Source organism: Hemicordylus capensis, chromosome 1 (genome assembly GCF_027244095.1).
Source record: "Hemicordylus capensis ecotype Gifberg chromosome 1, rHemCap1.1.pri, whole genome shotgun sequence".
Taxonomy (NCBI): Eukaryota; Metazoa; Chordata; class Lepidosauria; order Squamata; family Cordylidae; genus Hemicordylus; species Hemicordylus capensis.
This window is the reverse complement of record NC_069657.1, coordinates 276,135,746-276,161,392: the sequence shown is the minus strand read 5'-3', so window position 1 is coordinate 276,161,392 and position 25,647 is coordinate 276,135,746. Positions and strand designations below refer to the sequence as shown.

The window sequence follows — 25,647 nt, the reverse complement described above, 5'->3', positions numbered from 1 at the left end:
AGCATGTGCGGTGGCCATTTTTGTTTCCAGCAGCCTTTTAAAAAATTATTTTTAAAAATGGCCACCACATATGCTCAAATGGTCCCTGTGAGGTCCTATGCCTTGCCAGGCCTCAAGAGAGGCCTTTTGAGCATGTGTGGCAATCTCCAAAATGGCCTCTACACTGATCTTTGTAGGCCCAAACAGGCCTGAAAATTAGCCCGAGACAGGCTGCGGCAGTGATCTAAGAGGTCAGCGGCGGGAGGGGGAACCTTTGCAGGACCCCCCCTCCCCCGCGGCCTTTAGGAAGCCCTCCGAAGGGGCTACAGGTAAAACTTTTTTATTTTTAAATCCACAAATTTGGGAGGGGGTGGGGGGCAGCATAGCACTGGTTCCCCCCCAGTGGTGCCTAGGGCACATGCCCTGGCTGCCCCCCCTAGTTTCGCCTATGCTGCAGTGTGTGTGAGGAAAGGCACCCATTGTAACCATGGCGGCTGCTGCTTCCACGATTGGGAGACCTGGACACCCGAGGTTGCCAATCCCGGAAGCAGCAGCCATCATGGTTACAGCAAGTGCCTTTTCACACAAACACGGCTGTCACTGTGAGCAGCAAGGTGTGTGTGGCAGTGCTAGGACAAGATGTTCTACCTGTTTTCAGTGCTGTAACCCTGAGCGCCATTGTGCTCATTAATGTCAGAAGAGGACTAGTCACACAAAGATGTGTACATGCGTACAGACATCTGTGCACCCATATAACATAACGAGACTGTTCTTGGGCATCCCTGCCTGAGTAGGGCTGCTTGTGTGAAGCGCCGGGACTGAGGCCAATCCCAGTGCTGCCCCCCCAGGTAGCCCAGGATTTTTACTTGCTCTTCTACCTGGGCAAAAAGGGCATGAGTGCACCCTTTTACGCAGGTATGGAGCTGTGTTGTGTATACATGGGCTGTATGAAGCCCAAGCAGACACAGAGACGGGCGCGCCTAGAGCACCCAGCTTGAGGGGGAATCCCTCAATGTACCATGCTGCTCGCACTTGTGCGTTTAGGGATACCTGGAGGACGGGCTTCATTTTCCTGGCCTCCAGAGATCCATGCCGCTCAGAGCCGTGTGGATCATGTGGGCGCATGAGCCACATGTCACACAGAGGACAATGATCGTCTGGAGGGAAGATAGGTTCAACCCTGCCTTCCCCCCTCCCCACCCCAGTAAGAATGACCTTAATGTTTGAATGGGGCTTAAGGCAACCATTTTGTGAGCTATACGTTATTCCTGATTGTGGAACTGGCCATATAAAGATTTCTTTTCCTCTGCCCTAGTTTTCATTCGGATCTTTTCCTTATTTTTGAAGTTACACATGCTGTCCTCTAGTGTAGAGCACATTGTTGCAGCCTGTGACTGACTTCCAGCTTTGTTCGCCATGCAGGATGCTGCAAAGCCTGAAGCTCAGTCCCACGATTTTGCATCTCTCCTGCAAACCAACCCACAATCCACGGGAATGCATCAATAGATCAGTCAAAGCCAGATATGATGGGCATCTCCAAAGAAATCCGTTAAAAAGCAAGGGATTCACATCTAACCTATGCCTTGAGGCACTCACAAGTATTTGGTTTTAGCCTAGAGACATGTAAAAATAACCTCATAAATATGCATCATCAATATATTTCTCTTTCAAATAGCACCAATATGCCAAGCCTTGAACATAAAAAATGAACAAGGTAGATGTGAGGGTCCACTGTCCCTCATGAAAGCAAAAGCAGACAAAGGACTAACTGGAACCTCATCAAGGGGTGAAGCTAGCCAAGGTGTGGTAGGAGCACTGACGATCAACATTTCATAAGAAACAGTCATTATAATTACAAGACACAAAGGCTATTCACATGGGTGGGGAAGGTGGCGGAGGGAAAGGCAGGGTCCCACCTACCTTCCCCCAGATGATCCTTCGTCTTCTGGTGGGTGCAACATTGCACACCCACATGATACGTTCTGTTCCAAGCAGCATGGATCACTGGAGGCCAGGACTCATTTTCCTGGCCTCCGGGAACCCCTCAATGCACCATGCGACAAGCACAGCGCATTGGAAGATTGCCCGAGGAGTCGGGTGCGCTAGGCCAGTGTTTCTCAACCATTTTGGAGTCATGGACTGGTACATTCCTTGTGCGCAGTTTCCCAGACCAGCTATTAGTAAAGGGGTCGCACCCCCCCCGCCACCACCCCTTCCCCCAGTGATGTCACGTGCAAAGTGGGCAGGGCCCAGTGTCCACAGAGCCCAGGTGAGCTCTCCAGAGCTCATTTCTAGGCAGGCAGCTCTCACTGCTGGATAACATTCATTTCACTTCCTCGAAATGAACATTATCCAGCACAAGAGCTGCCTGGAAAAGAGCTTTGGAGAGCTCTCGCTGGTGGCCCCAGCCGGCCTGAAATTGTTTTTCTGGGGGTGACTTTTCTTAGTGATGCCTCACGAACCAGGTACCCAACGCCTTGCAGACCAACACCGGTCTGCGGACCAGCAGTTGAGACCAGGGGCGTAGCCACCATTGTGCGAATGGGTTCAAAGAACCCGGGCTGCCAATGGTAGAGGATGCCAAACTCCCAGGGGGGGTTGACTCAGGCTCTGGAAGAGCCCCAGTGGGCCCCCCCCCCGGGCTACCGGGAGCCCCGAGCGAGTGCTTGCCAATCCTTTTCAGGCAGTGTTTGCTGCCTGAAAGTGTCTATCCCCTTTTTCTTCCTCCAGAGAGGGAGAGAAAGGGGAAGTTGATGCTTTCAAGTAGCAAGCGCTGTCTGAAATGACATGGAAGCGTCTGAAATGACACGGACATCACACGCAAAGGGAGTGTGGCCTTGAGCTCCGAAGAGCCCGAGCAAACTCAGCAGCCTCGCCCGCCTTGGCACCCAGCGCCACACAGCAGCCGACATGTGTGTTGCTGCTGCTGCCGCCTAAGCCTTTTTGGCAAGTTGGGGCAGCAGTGTGCACACCAGGCGGCATCTGCCATGTCTGCTAGGCAAGGGGTGGGGAGGGGTGGGTACTAAGGAGGCTGCTCTTGCTTGCCTGCCCTGCGCAGAATCCGTGCCTAGAGGCATCTGATCTCTGATGCAGAGTCCTGCATGCTGGCAACACGAAGAAGGCAGGTAGAGGCAAGAAGGAGTGCCATGCTGGGGAGGCTTGGAGCTGGTACAGGCACAGCAGCAGGCAGAGTCGCCCCTCTGTCATTTCCACCACACTGGAGCAGCGGGCAGCAGTGAGAGAGCCCAAGCCAGTAATATCATGTAGTCACTGTCTCCTCTCCTGTTGTGTGTTATGCTGTGGTTGCAGCGCTCTCCTGCTACTGAAGCTCTGAAGAGAGGACTCCTCCATCTGCCTTCAAGGGCCCTCCCAGCACTGAGGAAAGCGCAGTGGGAAATGGCTCTGGTGGGGAAGGGAAGCTCGTTCTCAGAAAAGCAGGTCCTGCTGCTGAGGTGAACTCTGAACAAGCGCTTGAGTTGCAGACTAAAAGGAGTCCTCCTTGCTCGGGGCTTCCAGTAGCCTGGGCAGGGCGTTTTGTTTGGGATGTCACCAGAGGGGCCAGCGGGAGGGGCTGGACCCGGGCCTCCACTTAGCTGGCTCCGGGGCTGGGTTGAGAAACATTGCTCTAGGCACCCGATTGTGTATAATCAGCACAGGGGTTAAAGGCATGCTTGTGCCCTTAAGTTTGGCTAAAGGTCAGGGTTAAAAGTTGGGCTACCCACGAAGGCTCGATCCTGGCAGTACACATGGGCAGCCAAAGCCAGGCTGGGCTGCCCTATGCTGGGTTTGGCTATTCGTGTGCATAGCCTTACAGTTGTGCTCTTCATTCTTTTTGTCTTCGAGGAACAATTTCCTCACTGATGGTCTGTTTAAGAACTGCTGAACGTTCACCATGGAAACTCTGCATATTGAAGACGTAATTCTAGGGCACACTTCCATGCAATTTTATGCAAGACAGCAGTCGGGCCTATTGCCTTTCGTCATGAACTGTAAGTAGATTCTAGAACAGTGATCTTCACTATTTTTCAAGTAGGGGCGACTTTGGCAAAAACACTCCACCAAAAACCCCTGAGTGTGAAAGCTGTGTTCCTCCATGCAGTGCTGCACTTTCCCCTAGAGCTGGGAGGGCTCTCAAGAGAAACAGTGACTAGCTGAGCCATAGTGCTATCTTGGAAGGTCTGAACCTTCCCATAGAGCTCTATGGGGGGAAACAACAAGAAGCACTACACTTCCCACCATGCCCTTCCAAGATGTCACTGGGGCTCACGAGGCTCTGTTTCCAGACCCATCAACACTTGGCAAAGCTCAGCACTACATTCTGCACAGGCATAAAAACCAATCAGGGAGCTGCACTTAGGGTCAATGGGGGCTGCCACTGGCTAGGCCTTGCAATGAACACTGCCTAGAACTTAAGCAACACACTCTTGAGACTACGCATTGCAGGTAAAGGTTGTGCCTGTTTAGATGTAACATGGATCCAGGATTCAGTCCTGTCTTTATGCGACGTCTCCTAGAGGTGGGATCACCTGATCCCCATTTGTGAGGCTCTGAAGAATTATTTGTCAAATTCTGTTTTAGATCAATCCAGGATTGCTCTTCTGAACTGAGCAATCCTGGCTTGTTCTAAAGCAGAACTGGAAGTGGACTTTTTTGTTTGAGCCTCACATATGAATTGTGGGGGTGGGGGTGGACAGGTTCCTGAGGCTAGGAGATACAGTTGTCCCTCGCCAACTGCGGGTTTCCCAATCGTGGTTTTGAGTATCTGTGCCTGGGAAATTGTGGCAGGTCTCGCCAATGGCAACCTGAGTATCCTGAGTTTGACAAGTTTTTATTTCAATTTGGGTTTGGGGTTTGGGTTTTTTTTGTGATTTCTGGGGTCAGGTGTCATTTTGGGGGTCCCCTTCACTTCTCTTATTGACTCCTGGTGATTTGGGGAGATTTCTCCCTATTGTTTTTTACTGCTTTTTTTTTTTTTTGCAACCATGATTCCCCTAACCCCATTTGCTATTGATTACAATGGCTTGTCTACCGCAAATTCGCCAACCGCAAGGTTTTCCCGGAACGGCACCCTCGCAGTTGGCAAGGGACGACTGTATTGAGCGAAGCCAGGATTTAATCCTTAATCCGTCTTACCTATGAACCAGCCCATAGGTTGCGACAGACAAGCTATCCTTCAGGGAGACTTCTCTGCCATTACTGATCATTAAAGAACCTGACAAGACCCAGAGAAATTCCACACTTCCCTGCAACACAGTGGGTTGGTCAAGATGAGATGCTGGCTACAACACATGATCAGGACCAGTGTTCCCAGATGTTGTTTACTACAACTCCCAGCATCCCCAGTTGCAACAGCCTTTGCTTGGGAATTATGGGAGTTTTAATCAACATCTGGGAATTCCTATTAGAGGGAACACTGATCAGGACAGGGTCATGCTGAGAGTGTGCCTGCAGAATGTTCCAACACACTATCAGGGCATCCATTAATTTTATGAAGGAGAATTCAGATGAATATTCTCCTCACATACTTAAGGAATGCCCTGGCAATCAGCTGCTAACTAGGCAAAATGTTCCCTGCTAATGTCTCTTTGGAACTCTCTTCCCCTTCAGATTCGTTTAGCCCCTTCCTTACTGATTTTCAAATCTCTATTGAAGACTTTTCTTTTTTGCCAGGGTTTTGCCCTGTAGTTTACCTATTTGTGTTTTTTTGTCTTGTTTTTTTTGTTAGTTACTTTAGTTATTAATTTAGAATGTAATTTTTAATGTCTTGTTTTGCATGTTTTTGTGCACCGCCCAGAGTCTTTGGAGTGGGCGCTATATTAAGTATTTCAAACAAACAAACAAACAAGGCAAAGAGGCACCTTTCTAAGTGGTGATCCTCTTATATTTAGCGAAGGGAAAGCAACTGGCCCTATTCGACCCCAGCACTGCACCCCTCTAGTGGCTGCTGCTGGTGTCTACTTCGTATTTCTTTTTGGATTACAAGCCCTTTTGGGGATAGGGAACCATCTTATTATTATTAGTTTTCTCTGTTAACTGCTTTGAGAGCTGTTTGTTGAAAAGCGGTATACAAATAGCAGTAAATAGTAGTAGTGACAGCATTTCACAATGTTCTCCGGTGATGTCAGGGTGGGCGCAGTCTCAGTCTCAGTGAGACCTCATCCTGATCATGTTTTGCAGCCAGCAGTTTGTCCAAGCCTGTCCAGTATGAAACTCTCTGTAGCCCAGTATCACAGCCCAAATGCCAGGGTAGGGTGGTGCCAGGAAGGAAACAGAAATATTTGATATTATGACTGAGCAGAAATGATTATTTCAGTTCAGGTCATTTAAGGAACGTTTAATCAAGCCAAGTTTGTTCCACAGCTTTCTCCCTCTTTAAAAAAAAAAGGGCACAAAAGACTGTGTTGGACTATGTCATACATACTATCACTTTGTCTTAGTCCTTAGTCAAACAAAAACCATAATTATGACATAACAGAAATCCCCCCCCCCACTCAACTCTGATCTTTCTAATGCTCTGTAATAACTGAAATTAATTGTTTGTTTTAGAAAGGTCATTGATGTGGATGTTAGTAAGAGGAAAATAAAGCCCTTTATTTCTATATAGTCTATAATACACTATGTTATTTTGTCAAACCTCTTGAATGAAGTGTGCTGGACAGTTTCTACGGGGAAATGTCTCTTCACTTTCCTTTCCTAGGTTATTTGTATTCCATTTCACAGCCTGATTTCACTGCATAAAGGGCAAGGAAAGTTTACTGAACAGAGAGACCTCAGAGTCTAAAATATCAAACAGTGAGGTGACCTCAAAGAAAATTCCTTTAGGGGGGAAAAGGTGTGTGTGTGGGGGGCAAGAATAGAGAAAAGCACACGCACACACATACCCAAACAGAAGTATGGTTTCCTTACAAGCCCTGGCTGGTTCACTCCACCCATATCAGCCTCTGTGGTAACACATGTTTCCTATGAATCTATATTAAGATGAATTTCAACCTACAAATAACTAGATACAGCTATGCCGTAGGAGGGAATTCCTCCAGAATGATGTCAAGTTTCTTAAGCAGGCAAATTAAAAATAGCACATAAAACCTGACCAGCCATCTTGGCTCTGAATCCACCAACACATTTGGGAAACATTATCAGGTTTATCGTAGGTGGGTGGGGGAACATATCACAGTAAATCTGCTTCTGTTTATATACCATTTTATTATTCATTTTTGACATTTCCCTTTATTCTTCAACCAGTTCCTCCCTTGCCCCCAGCAAATAAACATTAGCCTGCGCTGAAATGCAAAACAGTGTTGGACTCCTCTCCCACTCCACATGTGAAAGACTAGAAAGAGCCAATTTGAACCACAAATTGAAAAGTTACCATTTGCTCTAGTTTCTAAGAAATGCAAATACAAGAAAACTTTGGAGGCCACTGCAGTTACTCAGCTAAAAAGTAAAAAGGAAGTAACCCACGCTTGATGCGAAGTGGACTAGACAGGTTAGACGTGTCACAGGATATCTTGTATACAGAATATTATGCAATATAACTTTCAAGAAAAGGTTGCTATACCAAAAACAAGGATGCAAATGGACCACATACTGTTCTGATCCACCAGGAGATCATTTTCTTAAAGATAAAAAAGCTGCAAATTCCCAAGCGACATAAAATGTTTCTTAATTGTATGAAGAAAGTATCTGGAAGCCAGCTGATACAGACCAGCTAAAATGCTGGCTATAACTAATATAGGAGGGCTGATGTGATTGAAACTTTTTGTAGGAGAAAGTAGCCAGATGAGGAAAAAGTCATTTTCAGATTGCATAAATTGGCCCGCCTTCAAATCCCTCATATTTTTTTAAAAAAGGTTCTATATGTGTAGAGCCAGTGTACAATTCGGGGGTGGGGAGGTTCAGGATCAAAGCTGTCCCATCTTAGGATTCTTCTACTATTTATGTGCTGGATGCTACAAGTTGGACCAATGTGCATGGAGTTCATGCATGTAGACCGGATCCATGAGATTGCTCTTTCCCTCAAGTATCAGCAGCAACAAGCCATATCCCAAAGTAACATTCAATGTCTGGAATTTATGCGGGCCACAGGACAGGGCAGATATAAATGCAACCCTCCCACTGTATGTAGTTCTATACTTGTAGAGCCACATATCAATAGGCAATTGTGATGACAGGAACATATGTCTGAACATGCATTTTAGAAAAAATAAATATGGAGTTGATGTTCCAGGATGCATCAAGTAACCACTGCTTCTTTATCTGGGCAAATGCTTTAAAACACCAACATTTAAGAGGTTCTATAGCAGGCCTGCTCAACTTAGGCCCCCCAGCTGTTTTTGAACTAAAACTCCCATAATCCCCAGCCACAGTGGCCAATAGCCTGGGATTATGGGAATTGTAGGCCAACATCTGCAGGAGGGCCGAAGTTGAGCACCCCTGTTCTATAGCAATATTCACAGGCCAACATCTTGGCTAATGCTGCACTTGTGCAACAAACCAAGTTATGCTAGTGCACGAAGATCATGTAGCTACTGCTAAATTCTTTTTCTAAATCACAGGGATTTTTTGGAACTGCACTCTGAGACAAAAGAACTGCACTCTGAAAAACATGAGAGGCATGTCACAGGTCGTATGCTTCGTTGTGCAAGGGCAAACATGTTTGAACTAGCGCAACACTAGCTAGCACAACATTCTTACACAACTGTTAGGAGGTCAGCCACAGAATTTGAGGAGAACCTAGTCCAACATAGTAAAATGTGAAGCTGTACATAAAGCATCTCCTTCAGACTATCTTTTTTTCTGGTGGTTCTAGTGCCAGATAAACACTGAAATATCAAGAGGCTAAAGCCTTTGACTTCAGATTAGGCTTAGAAGTCATTTTGCCTAAAACACCAGAGCAATTTTTGGTCCACTGCATTTTTAATCAAATTTGATCAGAATTGACTGTTGATCTGTCTGATGGTTTAAGACATTTGCTTTCACTTTACAAAATATTTTTCTTTGGAGATACTCACCCCAAAGTGGTAATTCACACAGAACTGAATTCTGAGCCCTATTCACACTTTATATTCAAAGCACATACAGCAGTACACTTCCAATCTGTACCCTGCATTTCAGGGAGTCTATACTCAGGTTCACTTTTAAAATGAATATATGTACAGTCATTCACACAAACACATGTACATGTGTACAGACACCTGTATACATATACAACACAGTGTCTGAATAGTGCTATGGAAAGGGCCCGGTGTGTTTTGTGACATATGAACTTCAGTTCCATAAACCTCTGAAGTCCATTTGTTGCGCTTACATCGCTTCATGTGATTTTTTTAATGCTGGATTTTATATAGTTTAATTGGCCTTATTTGTAATTGTTATATAATATTGTAAATCACTAGAAACAGCAGTCTTAAGAATTTTAAAACGGAATTAATTAAAAGGGCACAGTTTCCAGGTGGATCCCACCAGTTCCAATGTTATTCCTTGACTTGCGTGCTTATTTTGTCTATAATTAGGAGGGTTTTTTAAAAAATCATTTCAAACCTCTGATGTATAATTTCTTGACAGGCACTAAAATGTATGAACAAGTTGCAGCCATCCGATAATAGTTTTTGATTTTGCTTAAAAAATTGTACAGAAGGCAATTACATCTCTTATTTTGGTTTTTATAAACAGAACTCTATTGTTGAAACATAAACTCCAAATCTGAGCATCACTTATGGATAAATTAACTGAATCTATCATATCTACTGCATGTGTATAGATCTCTGCAGCCTATTGATTTCCAAGAGACAGCGCAAACATAAAATATAACTTGGGGTATGTATATAATTTGATCAGTAAGTCTGCTGCAGAAGCATACTATCTGTGTGTTAACTAAACATACCATCTTCAGTCTATCCTGGGTGGAGCTTGGGGAAACCACTTCTATATGTTTGAAGAAAAATCTGGCTATGCACATTGGTGTTTGGCTGGAACTCGTGATGTCACATTTCCTCCTCCTGCCCCCCCCTGCCAATTATTTTTCATCTATTTTTAAACTGATTGTGCTTAACAGGGGCGTATCAAGGCTGGAGTGGGCCCGAGATGAGATTTTAAAATGGGCCCCTTGCTGCCTTCCTCTCCTTCGCCTCGTCCCATGTCTCTGCTGCAGAAGAACATTAAGGACACGTGTAATACAGTGTAGTAGATTAACAGAGGACAGGAGGCGACAGTAACAAGGTGTAAACAACAGCAGAACCAAATAATACAACAGTATTAGCTTTGTGAAATACAAAGGGGCAATTCGTTCTTGCTACCACAAGACCAACTCTCCCCCCCCCCCCCTTCTGTGGGTTCCTTAGGAAGCTTCTGTCCCAAGCTTAACAATTTTTGTCAGGGCTGTAGTATGGTGGGACTGCAGCTCAGCTGGGGGGAAAGAGAAACTTTTGAGGTGGCAAGGCCCGCTATTGCCCACACTCCTGACTATGGGACTGGAGAGAGGGCAAGGCCTTTGGGGCCCCTCAGAGGCTGTGGGTCAGGAGACATTTGTCTCCCTTTGTCTTATTGAAGGTATGCCCCTGGCACTGCTTAAAGAGAAAAAAAAAAATCAAACATACTTTCAATTCCATAAGCACACATGTAGTACTTTTAGGAATAGAACATGGATAGTTCACCTGGATAATGGAGGGACAAGAGAAATAATTGAATCAGTATTCAATTTGCCAATTCGTAATGGTCAAATGTGAGAAGAAGCCAGGGTCTCACCACTAAGGAGCAATGTGCTGACTCCTGTTTTTTGTTGTACAATATACATTTCCTCTCATTATTACCATTATTATTAGTTCTCTAAATAATGAGAACTAGATCCTTTAAAATCAGGAATTTCGTTAATGGAGAAAAACCAAGACTAGGTGTCCAAAAGACTGACTAAATCATTCAACAGAAAGTCCTATTGAAATTAAATAGTCCTTTCGAACAAAGGCACTAGTACTACTGCAAGTGGTACAACTGAGCAACTCAGCCTGGATGCCAGCCTTTATATTTTACATCCAAAGATAGTCTCTTGTCATATATGCATATCAAGTCCTGGCAGTAACTATTTCAGAAGAGACTTCTGTATTCAAGCTGCAGTGCATAGTGGTAAATCCTATCTGAGATATAAAAATAGAAAACTATCTCTGCCCCAAACAGCTTATAATAAAGCCTAAAAGGCTGAATCCCAAATAACTTACTCTTACCGTGTTTCCCCGAAAATAAGACAGTGTCTTATATTAATTTTAGCCCCAAAAAATGCACTAGGGCAATTAGCGGTACATCAGAAATTACTGCTAGGTCTTACTTTCGGGGTAGGTCTTAATTTCGGGGAAACAGGGTAGCAATGTTCACACCAACATCAGTGTGACTACTCTGAAATGCCTGGTTTCTGGATTTCTAGCAAGTAAGTGAAATTTCCAGTAGGCATGTGTGAAATGTTTTGATGTCGAATGTCTCAAGCTTGAAACAAAACACCCTTTAAATAAAAGGCCTATTTCAAGCTCGGAACAAAGCAACCCCATTTTGATTAGAAACATTTTGAAGTTTCAAGCACCATTTTGGAGGCCTCTTTCCCCCCTTGTTGATTGGTTTTCTGGCACTGGCATCCAAATGGCTTGTGATCCTATGGGGGTTTTGCGGAAAGGTAAACAATTTGTTTAAAATTACCTGCTTGCCCATTTCTTTTGTGGGTTGGGTGGTAGGCAGCACCCAGCATGCCCTACCACCCAACCCACTTTGGTGTCCCCTTACCCATGAGGAACAATGAGGTGTTTCGAATTTCCCCATTGTTCCTTATGGCCAAACAAAACACTCAAAACATTTTGAGTTTTGTTCTATTGAAATAACCGGGTCAACTGCTGTTTCGATGAAACATTTCAGCTGTCTGCATTTTGTTTTGAGCTTGAAACAAAAATGCAAAAACAGTTTTGTGCACATCCCTAGTTTCCATCCTAGACCATCTTATGTTTCTTAAATGTTATGGAGCCCAAGCTTCTGCAAATTCACAGATGTACACTCTAGCCGGAATGCAAAATCCTTGACTAATTCAGACCAAAAAAAAGGAGAGAAAATCAATGGCTGTGTAGCACACTCTACAGGGTCTAAATATCCATACTTTTGAGAAATCTTATAAGCTACCACTTCACAGCTGCTCCAGATCACTCAGAAGCAGAACTGGCAAAAAGTTCTTAGTATTCCTTGACGGGAGACTCCAGTGGGAAATAACACAAATGCAGCTCAGTGAGGAATCTTACCTCTTCAAAGTGTCACATTTGGGAGCTCTGACCAGCCAGGAACTGAAATGCAACTCTCAGATTTCACACAGTGGTCAACTGTTAAACACAGCAGTAAAAGGAATTTAATGGCATTCTTATAAGCAGCTCAGCTCCCACACAATGGAGTCTTTTCTGTTCTTACCCTTTATTATTTTCTGAGCACCTACAAGTTCTGTGTGGAAAAATGCCACACATGACATGCCCATAATATGTAAACACTGAGAAAGCCATTGCTGTGCAAGGTATGCAGGTATGTAAGCTGCATCTTGAGAAAACCTGCATATTTTTTTATCCAGTAGTATAAGCTGCACTCTCATCTTCCTTCTTGTAAACATGAAATTTCAGGGGGGAAGCAACTACAACACACTTCAAACCATCTTCTATACCCAGGTACAATCTTGGGACTCAAGGAGTGTGGCTTCATTTAGCTGTTTTGAGCTTATTTTCTCTCAGTCATGCACAGGTAGCCATCTGCAAAGGGATACCAAGTCCGTTTTTTAGCAATACATCTCCACATACCATTATTTTTGCATGTAGAATCATCTTCCTATTAACATATATTCAAAGTGACATAAAACCATGAGATCTTTGTGGCAAAGGTGCTGCTACAATAAAGGAATCACATGGGCAGTAGCTGACTGAATCACTTCCCATTGACAAAATTTGGGGTGAGGTTTTAGCTATACTAGTGCAATCACGCAAAAAAGCGAAAAGAAGAGAGCAAGAGAGAGCACGGTATTTGTATATTTAAATCATGCTGGGAGAGCCAGTTCCCCCAAAGCTTCCCACACAGCCTTCCAGCCATGTAGTTTCCTTTCCCCTTAGCAATCATGCTACAAAGATACTTGGGACTGCCCTCAAACACAGTAACATACTTTGCTGCCCTCAAATATGGTAACTGAAAAATGTAAAGCTATTTGTATTGATCTTTAAAAAAAACAAGAGTCCTCAGGGTGGTTTACAGCATTAAAACATCTAAAAATATTAACAGGAGTGAAGAGCTAAAAGGTTAAATTTGTTGAAAGTGATCCTGATAATATAAAGCTCCTGCCACATAAGTTTTAAAAATTGTAGTAAAAGCAAAAGCACCTTGTGAATCTTGTCTACATGGATTCTTACTGACTTGACTGAGGGCTAGTTCAAACAATACAGTCTGTGGCATGTATGATTAGGAAGGGGATGTACCAAGAGTGAACCCATTGAGATGTCCTCCATGGGTGTCCCCATGCCTTCCTGAAGTGTTCCCTTTATTATGTGAGGGTGGGGATGTTCCTCCCAACAGCCCCTATATACACACTCCAAGTACTTTTTAAAAAGAACTTGTCCTAACCACCTGCGCTAGGGGCTGTATGGTCCAAACTGGCCCTGTGAGTTGCACATAATGGCCAACATCCTAATGAAGCACAACTGCTATGTGAGAAGCACTCAATGACTGCTGTTGCTGGGTTTGACTAATGCAGCACTGGAGTGTGCTTGGTGATGGGGAATTTTAAAACCTCCCCTTCCTCTGGAAGCACTCTGTGGCATCCAAAAACATGTCCCTAAGGATTGTGCAGCTCTCTGGAACATATTTCCCAGAAACCACAGACGGCTTTCTGGGACAAGAGGAAGTCATCAGAATTCAACCCACCCCCTGTACGTGCACACTAGGGATGCATTTGTCGAACCCGTCTGCAGCACCAGCACTTTTCATGCAGTACCTGCGCTTCATTAATCAGGGTATCAGCCAGTATGAGCCAGGCCTTGGCTAAACCCATAACATCCACCCAGAGGTTTTCATGATGGCAAAAATAGCTCAGATATGAACCCCAACATTACTATGTTATTTTTAACAATACAAGAGTGGACTACAAGTCCTAGGTATTGGACAGAAGCGCTGAGAGGGAAGAAAAAAACCCCTCACATAAGCAATTACATAAAGCAATTCCCAGCACCATAAGTATGCTCAATAATGGATTAAACCAGGCAATCTATACAACAGTGTTGCTTACTTCCAATGGTCCACTGTGCTGTCCCACATATTATGTATACATTCCAATAATTTATATGATACCTATCTGCCAAAAGGCACTCTAGGCAGAAACAAAACTACATGAATTTGAAACAATATAAAAACAAGTTGATGTGCATGTGCAGACCTCAGTGCAAATTTTATCAGAACTCTTGTCAGGAAAGGGAGAGCCCTCCCAAAGAAAGAAAAGGGAGAACCAGCACCCCACACATTTAGTGCACAGATTGGTGCCAATTGTCAGAATATGCTCACTCCTCTCAACAGCGCATACACTCAATGCTATCAAGACTCTACTTGAGGGAGAGCAAAGGAATTCCTCTCAGAACCATAGGAGTTTCCACACTGGAGTCTTCACAGGCACATTTCCATACGTGGAACTGCTCAGTGTCCACATCAAAGAACTACTGTGTGCACACACACACACACACACACACACACACACACACACACACACCCAAAAAAGACAAAAAAGAAGCCCAAGGCACATAGACAGTTTTGTTATTTACATATTCAAATTAAGGTACCTTTTTAAACTGTTGAAGGGTAAGACTAGCATATAGACGGAATCGTGTGCCATACGGAGTCAGTCACATTATTGATACAAGTCCACATATTGCAGCAACAGGAAGAAGCCAGTTGTTTTGTTATGTAAATACGCATATGTATTAACACCACACACATTAAATTATGTAAACAAACATCTCTAAATAATACAAAAGTCCATTTGTTGAAGAAGGGCACTACTGAAGCATAGCTCGAACTTGTTTTGAAGTAGATTCATCATTCAGATGTTTGGTGGTGAACCTAGGAGTTACAAAGGCACAGTCAAAAGGGGGTTTTCCCCCTTTGCACAGGTGAACCCCCACCAAGCATTCTTAGCTGCCTTGACAAAATAATCATTTTAGGAGGGCCAAATCAGATGATATTCCTACTGTGTGATTGAGGATTGTGTGCCTGATTTTTCCTTATATAGCACATTAAGGGAGAGGAGATTAGGATCATGCAGGCTTTAATCCTTGGCCCCCAATCATGGGCCTAATACAGATCAAGCTCCTCTGTGGCTATTTACTCAAAGAGAAAAGTTTCCATTGGGAGCTTCCTTCCCGGATTAAAGAGTAACAGGAGGACCCGAATCAGCTGGGGATATGGCAGAATACTTAAAGCACCCCCTCTCCCCCACCAGATTCAAATAGCCCCCATGTGCTATTTACATCAGAAAAAACCAAACAAACAGGACCTAATTAAACAATAGGTCTGTGGTCATGCAACATGCTTTAGCTTATTCAAACTAATTCTCTCCAAGGTCACTTTGACAATGGAAAACTGATCCCATAAGGTATGAAAGGTAAAGACACAGATAACAACATTTAAATCAGAACTGCAATTTATAGCAATACTTACATGAGAATAAATAAACATACAGTAGCTGACATCCAGCTAACATTGTGCGGGCTGAATAATGTTTCGCATGTATAACAGGAAAAAGGAGAGTTTTGCCAATCCTGCCTTCATCCTGCAACCCTCTGTGCCTCCCAAAAATATGTGCCTGAAGATCTTGCAGCCCTAAGGGACATGTTTCTAGGAGGAACAGAAGGCTGCAAAAGGAAGGAGGGGTCAGTAAAAATGGTCTTCTCTCACCTCCCTTGGGCACGTGAAACACTATGTAATGCATGCAATGTTAGCTGGATATCAGCCAACATCACTAGCAGTTGCTTAATGTACTCCTATTGTCCTTTTAAATTTGGCACAAACATGCAATGAATAATCCAAATAACCCTTGGATTGGAACAGAGATTGGAAATGTTTGTATAATAAACTTGTGTAAAAATGAAATCAGGACTGCCACCCGTCACCTTAAGTGGCGCAGCGGGGAAATGCTTGACTAACAAGCAGAAGGTTGCCAGTTCGAATCCCCGCTGGTACTATATCGGGCAGCAGAGATATAGGAAGATGCTGAAAGGCATCATCTTATACTGTGTGGGAGGAGGCAATAGTAATCCCCTCCTATATTCTACCAAAGAAAACCACAGGGCTCTGTGGGTGCCAGGAGTTGAAATCGACTTGACGACACACTTACCTTTACCCTAATCCAACCTTGCTGTACCACAAGGGACTGCAAGCATACCTACCTGCTCCATCCTTACTTACTAAGTCCTGTCTCCTAATGCCACCTACCTGTATGCAACCTCTCCCTCCATCGCCACTTCACTGCCATGCTCCTTAGCCTCTGCTGACCCCCTAATCTCCTATGTACAGTTCTGCACATTTTCCCCTGGGTGGACTCGAGTAGGAAAGGAAAGGAAAAATTGTGCTGTCGAGTGTCGACTCCGTGTCGACTCCTGGCGACCACAGAGCCATGTGGTTTTCTTGGAGGAAAACAGGAGTGGTTTACCATTGCCTTTCTCCCACGCAGTATACAGGTGAAACTCGGAAAATTAGAATATCGTGCAAAAGTCCATTAATTTCAGTAATGCAAATTAAAAGGTGAAACTGATATATGAGACAGACGCATTACATGCAAAGCGAGATAAGTCAAGCCTTAATGTGTTATAATTGTGATGATCATGGCGTACACCTCATGAAAACCCCAAATCTCCAATCTCAGAAAATGAGAATATTATATGGAACCAAGAAGGCAAGGATTGTAGAATAGAACAATATCGGACCTCTGAAAAGTATAAGCATGCATATGTATTCAGTACTTGGTTTGGGCCCCTTTTGCAGCAATTACTGCCTCAATGCGGCGTGGCATGGATGCTATCAGCCTGTGGCACTGATGAGGTGTTATGGAAGACCAGGATGCTTCATTAGCGGCCTTCAGCAATTCTGCATTGTTTGGTCTCATGTCTCTCATCCTTCTCTTGGCAATGCCCCATAGATTCTCTATGGGGTCAGGTCAGGCGAGTTTGCTGGCCAATCAAGCACAGTACACTGTATACTTTTCAGAGGTCCGATATTGTTCTATTCTACAATCCTTGTCTTCTTGGTTCCATGTAATATTCTAATTTTCTGGGATTGTGGATTTGGGGTTTTCATGAGCTGTACGCCATGATCATCACAATTATAACAAATTAAGGCTTGACTTATCTCGCTTTGCATGTAATGCGTCTGTCTCATATATCAGTTTCACCTTTTAATTTGCATTACTGAAATTAATGGACTTTTGCACGATATTCTAATTTTCCGAGTTTCACCTGTATGCTGCCTTTGCTGTTGTCACTGAAGTGAGCATCCGCCTCCAGCACCTTCCTAAATCAATATTAGGTGAATAAAAATATATATTTACTAGACAAGGTCTGGGAAGCACACCGGCAGGGTTTTGAACAAACTGCCTCTTGCTCTCTAGGCAAGCTACTTCCCTGCTGTGCCACTGCAGCTGAGTACCATGGCATTATCTCTCGTCTGGTCGTCAAAAACCTTTCAGGGATTAAAGCCTGCAGATCCTGCCTGCCCATTTATATGTTCCAAGCCAGGATACAACCACCATGCAGCCCACCCTGCTGCTCAGAGGTGCAGCAAGGTTGAAGTGGGTCCTGGGAGAAGAAGTGAAGATGCCCCCCGCTCCCTTCTTCATCTCTCCCCCCCACCCCATGTCTTTGCTGTAGAAGAACTATACGGTGAAAGACCAAATGTTCTCGGCATGCCCTCTCTTGCTCCGATGCAAATAATAGCATACATTCTCCATCCTCTGATCAGGAGCCAGCAGCTTGTCAGGGAGTCAGGAGGTGGGAGCGGAGAGTGAAGAGTGGACTGTTTCCCACCTGGTGGGTCCTCTTCCCTCATGGGCCTAGAGACACTGGTCCCCTACTTGTTCCATTTTACAGCTACGCCCCTGCTACTGCTGCTGCTACTCGCTGTGGCTGGTGGAAGAAGGGGGTAATCAAGGGATTTTCTGCTGCTGTACTTTTTACTACTATCCTCTACCACCAACCACATCAAGTAACATTTGCATCAGAAAGGAAGAAGAGGTGTCCAAACCTAATTTTACTAGAAGAGAAACACACATGATAAATAAGGATGTGCACAGAACCGCGGAGCTGCGGTCCAGCACTGGGGTGGGGGTTCCTTTAAGGGTGGTGGGAGGGTGTACTTACCCCTCCTGCCGCTTTCCTCCCATCAGCGTGCGTTTTTTTAGGAAGCATTTGGGGCGGCAGGATACCTCCCTGCCACCCTTTCCCCCTCTCGGCAGCAAAAGGCTTCAGAAAGCCTTTTGTGCACGTGCGCATGTCGCATGTAGTGGAGATGTGGCGCACGTGCCTGACGTGTGCATGCGCAAAAGGCTTTCTGAAGTCTTTTGCTGCTGAGAGGGGGAAGGGGCAGCAGGGAGGTATCCTGCAGCCCCAAATGCTTCCTAAAAAATGTGCGCCAGCAGGGGAAAAGTGGCAGGATGGGTAAGTACATCCTTCCCCCGCCCTTAAAGGAACACCCCCCCCCCGCGCGCGGCATCGAACCACAAACCGCCCCATGTTCGGACTGCTCAGGAGGCCAGTAGAATGGCCTCTGGACTGGTCCATGCACATCACTGATAATAAATATAAAATAACCAGATTCAATATAGATCAACATAGCAAGTACCTGAGAGCATTCAAAAGACCTTCAACAGTGTCTGGCGGTTGTTCCCTTAAAACCTTTATGCAGCCCTTCATCTGGGAAAAAGAAAACAGACAGGAATAAAAATCTGCTATTTGAGTTACACGAATTAACACAAAAAGGGGGGAAACGAAGCCTCTTAAAGTCACAACTTGTATAGTTTCCCTGAATATTGTTCCCTATGTCAGAAGACCTCCTCTGTCTGTGTTTTGATGGGACAGAAAAGCAGTACCCAGATCCATAAGTCTCCTACTGAGAACCTTGAGTTGAACTTGGTGCCTTCAGGATGGCCAAAGCCAAGACTTCATGACCAGGCCCTTCTCAGCATGATAACACTTTGATTATGCAAAGGATGTCAGATATTTTCCAGCAAGAAGATGCTCCCTCTTATAAATATATCTAAATTATATCTTTGGCAGCCTGCCTTGGAGTCTTCTCATAGTCTTACATTCTATTTAGAGACATTAAACAGAGTTGTAGCTCCATCAAGCATGCCAAGATTCCAGACTAAAGTTGGCAGCCACTTATCACCATCCTGCACATCACATGCCTTTAGCTTTTGTAATCAAGACCGAGTGGAAGATCTCCCACACAGCTGTTTATCTACAGGTTTTCCTGTAAGGCTACCTATAGATATTGAATGAAAATTTTAAGCCTTTAAGGGTGGAGATGGACGGGAGTAAAAGCAAACTGGAGAGAGTAAGCATGATATATACTGGAAGAGTAAGGCTGCACTAAGGAAGCATGAACCACAATGACGGTACTAGTAGATAGTCAAGAGGTCTACTTGTTCTGAAATGGTGGGCATTGTAACTTTGGACATTGTAACTTCAGTGACAGTGAACATTTACATTGAACATTCTGGCTTGTAACTTCTGACATTCCGGCCATTTTCGTTGGAACAAGACTGCACATGGCTCTCCCTGTGTTCTAGGAGAAGAATGTTGAAGGTGAACTGGGATGGTATTCTGAAGGCCACACTTGATGTGACATGGGACATCCATGAGCAGCATCTTCCATGGTGGTTGTTTCGATCTACTTCAGAAGAGCTACATGGTGCTAACTTATGCAACTGCTTTTTGCATGTTGCTTCCCCAAATCTGCTATTAGGAAAAAAGAGCCCTATATGGCTGTTTGAAGAAAAAAAGAAAACACAACCCCAAACAACACCAAATACACTTGCAAGAGATTCTGATCATGGATTTTCCACAGCTTGTCAAGTTCAGCCCCTGAATATCTCTAGCTTACTGTCCCAGCAAACTATTGCTCTCCAAACACAGGGGCAGGTAGCATTTTCTCTAGAGGTACAGCCAGGGCTGGTACTAGCTGTCTTCACTTGATGGGAGCTATGCTGGCTGAACATACAAACTCTAGCTGCAACCAGACACTGCCAATCTGCAAAAAGGCAGAACAAGGCCTCTGATTTCTAGGAATACTGAGGGCAGAACTACATATTTAGAGGAGGCAAACATGGGTCTTTCTTGTGTTTGCCCTGCAATGTTAATGCAGAGGGCAATCAGCAATCAGAAAAGAGTGTGTTAAACTCTCCCCCCGCCCCGCCCCCCACCAGCCCCACTTCTGCAACTGCCACCTCCTAAAGCTATTTAAACACACACACTTTCAGAAAAATAATTTGTTTCCTCACAGTCAAATTCTGAGACAGTCTCTCCAAAAGAGCTTGGTAGGCCTGCTCCATATTTATATTGAGAAGCAAGCCTAAGCTGGTGAAGGCATTTGCAGGAGAACTGGTATGTATGTATGTGTGTGTGTGCGTGCAAAGCATTAAGGACCTAGCCTCCATCACAGATTCTCCTTTATAAATGCTCCCTCCACACAAATTCATATTATCTCAACAAATGTGGATCTGGTCAGATGTGTTTGTATGCCAATATTCATAGCCTAAACAAATATTCCTCATGTATCATCTTTCAATGAGTTGTGTGAATAGAGACTGGAAAATCAAGAATGTTGGAACTCAATAATTCTTCTGGCATGGATCTGCAATCCAAAAGCAGTTAATTCTAACTACATTCCTTACAGGACCTGTTGCTCTGAGATATCAAAAGACACGGATGGTCCAGAATACTTTAAATGTTAAGGTCTCAAGCAGCTAGTCCACATTGCCTTGTGGTGCATCTTCTCCCATATGAACCTCCTGACATGATTTTTGGATGGGGACTTGCTCCAAAGCCAATCTCTCCTCAGATTAGACTGATGGGGACAAGGAGTGGGCACTCTTCAAACATTAGCCTCATTATGGCAACTCCTGCTAACTGGGCAAAGATGTGCTTTTTAAAATGTTGGCTCTCTCATATTCAGTAGAGGGAGAGTTAACTGTCCCTTTTCAGCCCAGCATATCACCTCTCCAAGTGGCTGTCACTGGTTATCTCTTCTGTGTTTATTTTTTGGATTGCGAGTCCTTTTGAGACAAATAACTATTTTCTCATATTTTTTGTTATGTAAAACCGATTTGAGTAGTTTTACCATATTTACTGAATCCAAGACTAGGTTTTTTCCAAGTTCTTTGATGTTAGAAATTGGGAGGTTGTAACAAAATCAGAGTCGTCTTTCTTTCGGGTAAATACATATATAACTTGTATTTAACCCATATTTTTAAGGGGGTCATCTTAAATTCAGAGTAATCTTCTATTCAGGTAAATATGGTATGTAGGAAAAGTGGTATATATTTTAGAAGTAATACATAGGATTATGGCTATCTCTTCAAAGAAGCTAGGCAGACTTGCTGTTTTATCATTAGCAAATTAGTGAAGACGTTTAATCTACAGCAGACATTTGGAAGGACAAAGCTCAAGTATATATTATTGATTTCGGTTGTTGTTGATATTTTATTGTGTTTTATTCTATGTTGTAAGCAGCCCAAAGGGTCCTTTGGGACCACATGTCAGGGCATGCATGCATGCATAAATATTTAAAACGTAAAAAATCACCATTATATTCTGAACATACAAAACATACAAAATGAAGTTAACTTATCTAAGGCTTAAAATATGGTTTTATGGCACATAAAACTAAACCACTAGTGAGGACAGAACTGCTATGTTTCCTTCATGACACCAATGAACCTTTTGCTGAGACTAACACCACTTTGGTATTCATTACTCTTACGTCAATCTTTGATGCCTTGGAGAAAGCTCCCACAGGATGGACGTGATCATAGAGAATAATAACACCAACCATTACCCTCATGCAGAACATAAGAGTTTCTTCACTGGTGAACCTAGTTCTGTATTCTCTGAAAAAGACAAGAAAAGCAATCAACCATGGCTTTTATTCCGACTTAATTTCAAAGCAGCAGCATCATAAGACTTTTTCACAAAGGGGAAAGGTTAAATAGAATGCAAAATGAATACAAATCTTTTATTTTCCAAAGCATCACTGATCTTCCACATCACTGATCCTAAATATTGTAATAAGAGGAATAAAACCTGAGAGATTTGGGCCAATCATAAAATGTCCATGCACAACAAACATTATACAGCAGCAAATACAGTTTTGGGACGGTATTCGATATAGCATTTCCAGTAAGGTTACGGAAGCAGTGAGCTGCCTGAATTCTGGATGTAAGTATGCACACTCACATACATCCCTTGTTCACCTTGATTTGACTCAAACCACTTATCTGCATGCTTTTAGATTATTGCACACATATTTATAAATTCAATCCTGAATTTAAAAATATAGCAGCTGACATACAGACTAATACGGCGCTAACTGAACCGACAAAAATGAACCCACACAAGAGGGTTAAGTAGCTCAAAGTGGCTCAGTCTCTTGTGCTCTTGGTCCACTTATGCAAGCATTGTGCTTGTGAAAAAAGGATAGCGGAGAGCAACACACTGTTCCTTGCAACACATATGGACTGAAGAGGAGGATTCACAGTAGGAGGTGCACCACAAGTTATACAAACGCACCCTGTCGCATCAGAGCAACACTACGGAATGCAAACTTCCAACTTAGCCAAACTAACTAGTGCAACATCCTTGCACTAGCACAATATCCTTGCTCTTGTGCAGTGTTAGTCTGGATGTCGATCTGTATTGTGAGTTTAGTTTTTGCTGAGAATGGTCCCTCACTATGGTTTTGCAAAACTGTCGCCTGATGCAAGTCAAGATTTTAACAAAAGGTCTGTTAATGTACCACGATAGCTGAGAATCTCTCTCCAGCCCTTGGAATATAATATCTATCATGATGATATCTATCCATTGCCTTTTAGCTAGTGGGTTAGGGTAGAGAAAGAGTATGAAGGCATATGTGTAGTATAAACAGAGAGGTTTTGGAGCTGTGAGATGGCAGAAGCATCGCTAAAGTACAACTTTTTTCTATGGGGACCTGTTGCAGGATCAGCATCTATGCTATCTGCTTACAGGAATGTATTTGCCCCCATTATGGTCCGGCCATATCTTTGTACTAGGGAAGTGCACAAAATGTGATTTGGATGCCGAATCACTGTACATCCCCTTTAATACAGAGGAGAGCAGGTCCATTCCTGCTCCTCCGCCACTTGCCACCACTTCCTTAATCACAGCCCCCTTCACCCCAGCTATCATTGCTTGCTGGCGGTGCTCTCCCCCAGCTGCTCCAGCATGGAGCAGCTGGGCACGCACATGGCCTCCATGCATGTGTGGCAGCCATTTGCATGGCCAGCATACTTGCTGACCACGCAAATAGCTGCTGCACATGCATGGAGGCCATGTGCATACGGCTCTCCTCCATGTTAAAGGGGGATGTGTAATCCCTCCACGTTAAAGGGATGTGCTGTGATTTGGCATCCAAACTGCGTTATGTGCACATCTGTACTTTTTACATAAAAGTACTGTATATTATGAAGACACCATAAGTATCCAGTGCATTCTGAGCCAAAGAAAACGGAATCCTGAGCCAAAGAAAACGGAATCCTGCCATTTAGTAAAGGTAGGTGAACAATATCCAGCTTTAATGTCAAAGACATTAATAGAGCTGCTATCATCTTCAGAACTACTCTGTGATTTGGGCTAAAGACATTTTATAAAATTGTTGAAGATTAGGCACTCAATATGGATGTGACTCCAAAGATGTCAAGAGTCTTTAAGAAAAATTACTTTCACCATACATATCAATTAGGGAGGCAGTAAAAGGCACAATAAAAAATTAGAACAAGATCAAGAGTGACTATGTTTGCATTGTCTATATACAACCACGTCAGCATGGGTGATGGGGGTAAGGTTCATTAGGTTTCCTTGACAGAATGACCAATCTCTAAACATCAAAGCTTGTAAAAATACACAATTGACTAAAAGGGTAAGTCATGTGGAAAGTGACCTGTTTTAAAGATCTCTGACCTCCTTTTTTGTCCTGCCATATCTATTTTTTCCCCACCCCACCCCCGCTAACTTTAAATATTTGTCAGAAAGGGCAGAGCCAGGACACTGCAGCTCCTAAAGAGTGTGTGGGGTCGGGTGGGAGACATATTTCCTTCTCAAAATGCTAAGTTCTACAAGAACTATTCCAACTAGAATGGATTTGTGCTTTATATGTACAAAGTACGAATCCATTCTTAAACATCTTAAAAGTTTAATCCATTCTTTAGAAGTACTTATTAGGCTGATAGCTAAAAAAAATACTACAAGTAAAAGGAAAGGTTACAAAAGCAGCAACATTTGTAATTCAAATTGAGTCTTGGGAGGAATCATGGATGGAAAAGGCTGGGGGGTGGGGCAGGTGGAATTAAAGCCTTTGCCTGTTGTAGAAGCTATTCAGGGCAGTTACCTGGTGGGGCTCCCTGGAAAGGGAATTGTAGGACAGTGTAGGACAGAAAAGGCCCTGCCATATGTTCTAGCTAATGTAATGTCTGTAAAGAAAGGCAGAACTAGGCGTTACAAATGAAACTGGTCGCAAACAGAAATGACAGACCTGTGTCTCATTCACCAGGTTATAAACAGTGACACTCAGTGAGCAATGTGACATCACAGTGTGAGTTTCCTTGCCCTTGAAAGCAGCAACCAATAGCATGAGCAAGATGATCTCAACTTACAGCATGACGACAACATGCCATGCAGTCTCCTTAGATGCAAAGGAGAAAGTGAAAGCTGCTATTTTCATTCTAGATCTGAAAACGATGTAAGTCTGCATACGCAGAGCTCAAAGAATATGAGAGCGAGAGCGAGTGGCTAGAGAGAGACAACAGATTTTAAGAGATCTAAAAGTGGTATGATGGAAGCATCATTACCCAGCGTATACACACTTGGTGCATGACATCATGACTAAACCTGCACATAATTCAACTAAAAAAGGCACGAGCACAGCACTCGCACCCCCTGCTTCCGAAGTATGGGGGTGCGATTTTCGCCAATCCTCCCTTGCCCCAGAAGTGCTTCGTGTAACTGAGAAGTAGGGTCCTGAGGCCTGCACAGTTTTGTTTTGTTTGTTGTTGCATGCACACAGATTTAGTCAGGATGTTGGACAGTTTCTTTTGTTTGTCAGACATGTTTTAAAAGCACTACAAAAACTTGCAAAATTATTGACCAGAGATGACAGTAAACTGGTTGTACACATCATGGCCTACAGTTCCTCTTCCATACCACCTTCCACTCTCTGAAACAACTATTGTCTGTCTCTAGCCTTACAAAGAAGGTGCTGATAAAGGTTATATACATAGCAATCTAAAGTTCTTTGTATCATTACACTAGAAAAGCTTTTATTATTTCATCATAAGATACTGCCTTTCATCTGACAATCCCAAGGTGATTTACATATTACAATTACAATTTACAATTAGACAGC

The 25,647-nt window shown here is 43.7% G+C and overlaps 1 protein-coding gene and 1 long non-coding RNA gene across 17 annotated transcripts in view; one reads left to right on the top strand and one right to left on the bottom strand.

Moving 5' to 3' along the window:
• Nucleotides 1-37: 37 nt before the first annotated feature.
• LOC128340379 (uncharacterized) lies at nucleotides 38-24,909 on the top strand. 2 transcript variants are annotated; one of them, XR_008313661.1, is made up of 3 exons: nucleotides 38-308; nucleotides 3,823-3,968; nucleotides 24,796-24,909. It is a non-coding gene; the product is annotated as an uncharacterized LOC128340379 (long non-coding RNA). The 2 variants fall into 2 exon arrangements; XR_008313660.1 differs by lacking the exon at nucleotides 24,796-24,909 and having other exon boundaries at nucleotides 3,823-9,435.
• The window catches only part of CYRIA (CYFIP related Rac1 interactor A), a 97,702-nt gene continuing 79,217 nt past the window's right edge, over nucleotides 7,163-25,647 (bottom strand). For 14 of the 15 annotated variants that reach the window (XM_053285381.1, XM_053285382.1, XM_053285388.1 and 11 more), the window contains 3 exons: nucleotides 21,994-22,120; nucleotides 18,853-18,923; nucleotides 7,163-15,081 (listed from right to left, as the gene is read on the bottom strand). In XM_053285381.1, coding sequence (XP_053141356.1) covers nucleotides 15,018-15,081; nucleotides 18,853-18,923; nucleotides 21,994-22,120 — 262 coding nt within the window. In that variant the 3' untranslated portion in view covers nucleotides 7,163-15,017. The remainder of the gene's footprint in view (nucleotides 15,082-18,852; nucleotides 18,924-21,993; nucleotides 22,121-25,647) is intronic. The other variant, XR_008313655.1, reaches the window with a different exon arrangement.